This window comes from Neolamprologus brichardi, chromosome 6 (assembly GCF_056152115.1).
Source record: "Neolamprologus brichardi isolate AB-2024 chromosome 6, ASM5615211v1, whole genome shotgun sequence".
In the NCBI taxonomy this organism is placed as follows: Eukaryota; Metazoa; Chordata; class Actinopteri; order Cichliformes; family Cichlidae; genus Neolamprologus; species Neolamprologus brichardi.
The window spans coordinates 36,457,705-36,466,528 of record NC_142109.1 but is presented as its reverse complement, the minus strand read 5'-3'; the positions used below and the strand labels follow the sequence as shown (position 1 = coordinate 36,466,528).

General features: G+C 38.2%; 1 protein-coding gene across 1 annotated transcript; it reads right to left on the bottom strand.

Moving 5' to 3' along the window:
* Positions 1 to 4,307: 4,307 nt before the first annotated feature.
* LOC148102643 (uncharacterized) lies at positions 4,308 to 6,416 on the bottom strand. The gene is made up of 4 exons (XM_087842230.1): positions 6,002 to 6,416; positions 5,008 to 5,160; positions 4,859 to 4,934; positions 4,308 to 4,490 (listed from the first exon to the last, which is right to left on the bottom strand). The coding sequence occupies exons 1-4, from the start codon at positions 6,414 to 6,416 to the stop codon at positions 4,427 to 4,429; spliced, it is 708 nt and encodes a 235-aa protein (XP_087698356.1). The 3' UTR covers positions 4,308 to 4,426.
* Between the last annotated feature and the right edge of the window lie 2,408 nt (positions 6,417 to 8,824).

The window sequence follows — 8,824 nt, the reverse complement described above, 5'->3', positions numbered from 1 at the left end:
TGAAAGGCATTAGCCATGTTGCTCATGATAGCATAATATTCTGTTTTAGCTAGCTGAAAGGCATTAGCCATGCTGCTCGCTGATAGCATAATATTCTGTTTTAGCTAGCTGAAAGGCATTAGCCATGTTGCTCGCTGATAGCATAATATTCTGTTTTAGCTAGCTGAAAGGCATTAGCCATGCTGCTCGCTGATAGCATAATATTCTGTTTTAGCTAGCTGAAAGGCATTAGCCATGCTGCTCGCTGATAGCATAATATTCTGTTTTAGCTAGCTGAAAGGCATTAGCCATGTTGCTCGCTGATAGCATAATATTCTGTTTTAGCTAGCTGAAAGGCATTAGCCATGTTGCTCGCTGATAGCACAATATTCTGTTTTAGCTAGCTGAAAGGTATTGTTTGTGGGCAAATACCACAGCCTTGAAAAAAAGCTTGCATGTGAATTTTCAGTCAAACCTTTGGTCAAATACACCTAAAACAATGTCTAGAATGTGAAATGTTGGTATAATGATGCTACTTGAAGCCTGAAAATGATCTCCCATAAAAAACGAGCAAACAGCAGTAGCAGACGTCCTGACTGGGTTCTACGTTAGCATTTAGATCCCTCCAGAGTTTTGTGCACATGGTTTAGGTAAAAATGAAAAAGGTTGAGGTTTTACATTTAGTTCAGTATTACCTGTTGCCTGTGTCCTTGTCTTTTGGGAAAATACTTTACACAAGTAATGTCTCAAAAAGGATTCCTTTTTTTTTTACTGTGCTGCAATTGATTTGTGCCATTAATTAGTGTCAACTAATTTTTATTCAATCTCCACATAGGATATGCTTGTGAAGATGGAATATGGGGGAGAGCAGAAGTGCGTTGAAGTTCCACAAAGTGATGAATGAAGGACATGCATATTGTATTGAAGAAATAAGTGATGAGAATGCTGTTATTTGCATTTACCAGCTCACCTATGTCAGACCTTTTGATAAACAAAATTCTAATGAAAGTGAGAACATGTACACTGTTACATCTTTCAGAAAATGTTTTGAAATTGTGGTGCACAGTTCAGAATAAATGTTTTTCAAAAACCATTGCGTCTTTTTAGGAAATGTTTATTTCCAAAATAAATTTCTAGAAGTTCAGAACAGTAAAATTCCCGCTTTTTAGAATTAATTAGAAGATAACTCTTACGTAGTTAAACTAAAATACTCTTTGAGAGTTAATATATAAACTCTTAACACCAAGTGTTAAATTATCAACTCCAGACAGATTTGGTGTTTAACACTAAATCAGAGTTAACGTACCAACTCTCCAAAAAGAGTTAAATGAACACTCTCTGCTGTGGACCCATATAGATACTTTAATAGTGTTGAAATTAAATCTGACAGTGTTAATTTGGACAGCCACGTCTCTGGCTGAGGAGCTCCATTTAAGAATAAAAGCTTAGATGTTCAACACAAGTTAGCAGTCAGATAAGGAAAGCTACTTCTATGACACTGAAACCTCAAACTCAAAGCTGACTCTGCTAACCTGACTGTAACGCACCAGTCTGGTAGCTGCAGGGGTGGGAAACACTTCTCCTGTTTACTGTGAAGCAGAAGCTTTTCATTAAGAGAAGTCACAGGAAGACACCGATCACATCAGTTTGATTTATATAACTCTGAATCACAACAACAGAGGCCTCTGCTTCACAGTGTCAGGCATTATCAAGCAAAGACCTCACAATAATAAAATACAGGTTTCACATAAACTCAAAACAGTTTGATCTGTAAGAATCAAAACAAATATTTAGGCAACAAAGTTACAACAAAAGGTCAGATTTCACATACTGAAAGAAAACTCAATTTAGTCTCAATTTAAACTTCAAATAAAAGTAAAATCATTACATTGTGAAAGTAAACATATTGATGAACCACTGAGCTTTCAGACAGTTTCAACAAGATTCCTACAATTCATCTCAAACACATATCTGAGTTTTAAAGTGCAGAAAGATTTGAACATGGGCAAACATTAAAGTCAAGATTAAAATAAAGAAGAACCAGAAACAAGAAGAATTTAATTTATACCAGAAGTCAGGAAATGTGTGTTTTATAGGAGGCAAAATATAAAAACACTGGGCTCAATAAAATTAAAAGAATATTACAAAATAAAATAGTTCAAAGGTGAAAACTATCCTAAAGGAGGAGCTCAGAGGGTTAAATCTAAACTGAATGCAGTGATTGATCACGTGGGATGATAAAGATTCTCTCGATCAGTCCTTTTGGCAGCAGCTGGTCCAGCATGTGCTGCAGAGGACGTTCAGCAGCTGTTGCAGGACGCCACTGTGTTCAAACTGAGTCCTCAGTGAGTAAAACGGATGCTCTTTGATGTTCAGGCCACAGAAACACTCACAGTAACACGTCTGGGATTACATCAGGTTTGGGTCTGAACGTAAAGGTTCAGATTCAAATTAATCAAAAGGCCCAAAACTCTGAGCAAGTTTGAGCAAACACAAAAAAGCAGCAGCAGACTAGAGATGGCACGATACCACTTTTTTATGTCCGATATCATAAATTTGGATATCTGCCGATACCGATATGAATCCGATATAGTGTTTTTTAATCAATAAAACTGTTTTTTAATATCTTGCTGCATTTTGTATAAGTTCATACTCAAATTTAAATAAACAACACTAAAGCTATTCTGTTATACCTGTATGTAAAAAATACACTGCAGCCAAAATCTCTTATAGTTCAGCAAAACTGATCAATCTAATAATCATAAACCTGCTACATCCTCCCTATTCTGGTATTTTAAAGAGTACTTAGCAGAAATATTAAGCAACCTAATCAATAGGGTTCCAACTCCCAGCAAAAAGAAAATAGGGAACCACCCTCCACCCTCCAGCTCATGATGCTTAATCGATGTAATCAACTTTAATTTGATGCAGTGTGAAAAAAATGCACAGAAATAAATTATTTTTCAAGAAATATTAAATACATTCAACATCTTTCTTCTACAGAACTGCAGACTGCACAGATGGTTCCCAAAGGAAAAAGTACTATAGCTTACTAGGGTATATTAGACTTCACAGTTACTATATACAGTAATGGACTTCTATACATTTTACATCAGATTAAATCTTTGGTGTAAGAGTCAAATAATCATTTATTAAAAGCTCGACATTTTAAATGAGAATAAGAAAGAAAAGTATGTCTTTGTGCCCCCTTTTCCCTGTTCATGCCCTATCGGCCCCCCTGGCTAAACTTTGCTAGATCCGCCCCTGCACAGTTACCAGCCGTCAGCTACGTAGAAAAAGATCCTGGTGTAGAAATAATATTAAATAAATTCTAACAACAGCTTATCAAGCTTAAACGTGCTGCTGTTGTTCAGCCGCTGGTTTCCTCTTTCTGGTGTAAAGTGGGCCAAAAACAAACAAGAGAGACGATCAGCTGATCATTGATCAGTTTATGATTGAAGCAGGAGAGAGAGAGAGAGAGAGAGAGAGAGAGAGAGAGAGGCAGTCGCTCCATATATCGGTTGTTAAGCTTAACGTGGGAATGCTTTACAGACATTCAGAGATGAACTTACACACTTGCTTTACTTCTCTCTGGGAAAACTTCATCGGAGATGAAATGCTGGTTTGGTAGCGACGCTACAAACACACACAGCCGCTCCATCACGTGATGCATACTGCTGCGACGTGCTACGGTTATGAGCCGAGTTACGCCGTGTCGCAAGTTTTGTGAGGTGCTTTTTTGATATTTAATGGATCGGATTACATTTTTTATTTCTCGCCGATATCCGATCCAGTAATTTACGTCAGTATCGGACTGATACGTAATATCGGATCGGTCCGTCTCTACAGCATACATGAACACCTATGCTTGTATGTGTTTCCTCAGCAGCAATAATATGTATTTAAAAAATGCATTAAAATTTGATCATAACTATGAGTTATAAAGAATGATTTTTATTAACTGTCATCTGCAGCCTGATTTTTGTCATTTCCTTTAGAAACAAACATTTCCACCATGAATCGATGCTGCAGAGCTAGTGGTGTATAAAAAGTCACCATAATATCTTTTATAATATCTTAGCACCACAATAGCAGCTGTCGAAACATTAATCTCTTCCAGAAATTATGCTTGAATGATATCAGTATTATGTTTTCTTTTATCTTGTGCTTTTGTTTTATTGTTCTTATTCTGCCATTGTTTTACTAAGTGTTTTATCCTATTGTAAAGTGTCCTTGGGTGACTTGAAAGGCGCTCATAAATAAAATGTATTATTATTATTATTATTATTATTATTATTATGATGTTTTCTCCTCTAAAGGATCCACAATAATTTGTCAGGTAAAAAAATATCAGCTCCAGACTTAATAACACGACTTTAACAGACGTAGAAACTGGCTGATGACCTGATTTGTTGTTCACCCAAACATCATCACCAGAGTCTGAGCATCATGTGCCTCCAGCTGATACTAGATTCAGATTGTTGTTAATAGTTCTCGTACTTTTTTTCTTCCTGAAAGTGAAAAATAGAAGAAGTAAGAAACAGAGTAGTTGGAGTAAAGTAATAGATGAGACTGTTACTGTTTCTTCTTTGGAAAACCAGAAGTGTCTGATCTGTCTGCAACTACTGATTCCAGAGGAAGAACTTGGTGGATTATACTGAACAGTCAGTGAGTTTGATGTGCTTGTAACACTTTACTGTTCACTTTTATGAACAATATGAAGGAGGTATGACCAGCTGAACAGATGAAACTATTTGTGCTGAACATGTGTACAGGTGTAGTTTGACATAAAGAAACAGAGAATAGTTCTCTGAGATCTAAAGACAAATGTAAAAAGATAATTACCTATAATAAAAAAGAAAAAGACACAAATGCTTACCTCTTTGACTTGATGATAAAAGCAGCAAGTACGATCATCACAACCAACAGGACACAGATTATAAAGAGGATGTTATCTGTCAAACAGGAAATCAGACGTCAGCAAACACAGTGAACATGTTTAAAAATCATAGTTGGAAATAATCTCACAGTTTCTTGGTTGAGTCGAGCTGTTGGTGTCGTTGTCGTCTGTGTCTCCACAGGTCGTATTCACATGGAGAGGAAGAGTTTTATCCTCTGCAGGGTTTGCAGCCACACATCTCTTTCCACTCACTTTCTTCACTGCAGGAGTCGGTACAGAGTCTGGGGACCAAAGTTGATGGAGAACAAAAATCAGTCAAGACAACAAATCACATTAGAAATTCTTTTACTGATTTAAAAATCAGCTGCAGGCTGAGGTCAGGCTCTGGTACAAAGCTGCTGCTGATATGGAGGCCGTTAGAAATGAGCAGCAGGAGGCTGAAGGTGGAGGAAACAAAACAGCAATACACTAAAAGGTACTCATTCATTACTGAGAGGTCCTTCTGCACTTTCCTATTAGGACCCATCAGTTGGGCTCATTATTACATCATCATAATGATGTCATCATTGAACTTCAGACTAATTGTTTGAATTTGTCACATTTGAAGCACACGTGTATCTGAACAGAGACCAAGGTGCTTTATTTTGTAAGGTGAAGACAGTAATACAGAGAAAACCTCAACAGTCAAACGTGGCGCTGTGAGAAAGCCTTTGGCAACAGTGGGAAGAAAGAACTTCATTTTAACAGGAAGAAACCTGAAGCAGAACCAGGCTCAGGGAGGGGCGGCTGCAAGCTGCCAGTGTACTAAAGAAGACAATTCAAAGACGGCGATGTTTGTTAAAGTCTCGTTCTCATTAACAACAACAAAACGTAAATAAAACAAACATTAGGTCCAGTGTAAACTCTGCCATCACTTTGTACAGATCAGTAATGTTGGTGAAAACACTGAAGTCAAAGCTGATTATTCCTTTCACACCAGACATTTGTGGGATTATAAGAACAAAAAGCTGTTTTTATTCTGAAGTGATGATCTGACCAAACTAATGAGGAACATACAGACTGAGGTCACATATGAAGCTGGGATGTTACACAAAAACATACCAGAATAAATATGAGACTTACCGTACACTGTGAGCTTATATGATGTTATGAAAACTTTTCCCTTCATAGACTGAATGACATAAATCCCTGAGTCGTTCCTCTGCAGCTCTGTGAGTGTAAAGAGTCCAGAGTTTCTGTCCCACTGAAGTCTGTTCTTGTTCTTTTCCTCTAATATGTCAAATCTCCCCTTAATCACATGAGCAATAATCTTTCTTCCATATAACAGAAATGCTACGTCTTCCTCCTGCACAGAGTCAGGTAGAGTGATGTTTCCTCCCACAGTGCCCGTCAGGTTCTTCTTCACTTCCTCAGAAGCAGAAAATCTCATCACTGTAAAATATGAAGAGATGCAACAGTCAGTGAGAACTTTAATGAAAGTGATCAGAGATCTTACAAAGAGCCACAGAAAGTAAGTGAGGATTAAATCCAGGAACATGAAGCACGAGGAGGGTGAAGCTGATACATGTGAGCTGCATCAGTGACAGGAGGAACTCAGCCTCACACATTTTACACAAATCACAACAAGTTCTTACTTTTTGATCTGGTTGTGACAAACTAAACATTTACAGCTGCAAAAAGGTCGTTGGTGTCAAATAATGTTCAAATGTCACGAAGCCAGATTTTATTCACAATAGAAGATAGAAAACATTTCACATGTTTAATCTGAGAGAGCTCATTTTTAATCTGATGGCAGCAACACGTCTGTAAACGCTGGACGGGCTCATGTTTCCTGTCTGTGAGCTGAGGATCTACATTTCAACATACAGAGGAAATTTGATCTCTGAGGTACATAAATGTATTTGGATTATAGGGCTATAATATGAGTTTTGTAATGAACCTCTGATCTGTACCATAAGTCATCCTTGCGGGGTTGTCAGAACTGTATGCGCAGTCGCACTAAGGACAGATGTGCTCAGAGGCCCCGTAACATGGATGGAGCGGTCTGTCTGATAATACTTTGATAAGTATGACAAGTGTGTTTCTAATGTGAGGTATGTTGCTGCGTTTGTATTGTGAGCTATCTGAAAACCTTTTTGTTCTGTACTTGCGTTACTTACATCCATGTGCTATTGTTTAGCTTAGACATGTGTGTCATGCAAGCTAGCAGCAAACGGGCCGAAGTGTTGAAGTGTTCCCCGGAGTTTTGCACCCTTGGCAAGCGGACGAGGTATGTGATGAGAGGTGATGTTGTTAGATTTTATTTAACCGAACTGTGTAACCCCTTGATCCCATTTTGTTTTAATCTGTGACTGTATATCTCAGAATTACTTGTGTGCCCAAATATTTGACTTGTAGTGCTTATATATATATCTGCACGATCACCAGTTAATCTCACTCCTGTGTTTATGGACTGTGGCAGGAAGCCGGAGCAGCGGGAGAGCACTCATGTAAGCACAGGACCAAAGAACTGTCACATGTTTTAATATTAGTTTCTATGTTTTTTGTTCTTTGCTGCACCAAACTGCATGAAAGCTGCTGTAAAAATAAAGTTTGACTGATTATAAAGTGGTGTTCCTCAGGGTTCTGTTCTTGGTCCTCTGCTGTTCAAATATCCTTCAATAATCCTGCTGACAGATATTTAAAACACCAACAAGTGCACACAGTCCCACACAGTGTATGAATATGACCTGGATATAAGTGAGACGATGATCAGTCCAAGTATCAGAGCACCAGCTTACTGTGAGAGTAAAGACTACAGGAAGACAGTGAGAACTTTTCCTCTTAAAGATGTTAAATGTGTCATGAAATGAATAAAAATGGAAGAACTAAATACATAAATCTGTATGTGAGAAACAGCACGTTGCGTTTTTAAATCTGTATTTTGTTGGTTAATAAACAATAAACCTGCAGTTTAAACACGTGCAGCTCATCGGTGCTCTGACCAACGACACAGATGTCGCTCTGTGAAGCTGCTTTAATAGAAATCACTTAGTGACGAGGCCGCTCGTTTCTACTGGTTTTCTACTTTGACCTGTTTCACGGACGCAGCCCGTGTTAATCTGTAGATCATCTTGATTTATAAGAGAATTTCTATATAAATAACACTGAATTAAAAACGATAAAACACTTTAAACGCAAAGTGCTGCTCACTGTAAATAATAAAACTACAGTTAGTCTCTGCGAGCATCACAGCCCGTCTGATCTCCGTCACAGTGAAAGCTGCTGTAAACTCACCAAGCAGGAGGACAATAACTCTCATACTTGACTCCATCGCAGAGTTAAACGCAGACGGTCATGACCAAATATCCCTGCTGCTCCTCACAAGCTGTCCGTCAAAGAAACACGTTTTGAAAACAAGAGGAAAAAATATCATAATTTATTAATTTTAATTCAGACTGGAACTAACTCTGACCCATAGAAGCACTGCTTAGTGCAAAACGCACCGAGTCTGCAGACAAGCTTCAGCTGGCAGACTCCTCCTCCTGCTGACGCGCTATAATGGGAAACGCCCATTCACTGCTTTTATTCTGAATTTCTGTTTCTCAGATTATTGATGATCTTAAAGATGGAAAAAAGGAACAACTTTACAAGAAGAAGATTTTATTTCCTCTCCTAAACGAGGTAACAAAGGAAGCACTGAAGCACCTTTCCTCATTTCCTTAGTCCCTTAGAGGACTGATCCAGCTCGTTTGCTGCTGATGCTTCAGAAACTCCCGTCAGTCTTCGGAAGCTCAGTGAACAGATTCTGTCACCAATCAGGAACTGAGACATTTGTAAGATCAGTTTGTGGGTCAGAAGCAGGACAGAGGACACGAGGAAGCACAAAACAGAAATGAGGAAAGGTCAGAGGGAAGAGAAAAAAAGAAATTTTCCTCTTTTTCTTACACTGTGGAAGCAAACAGG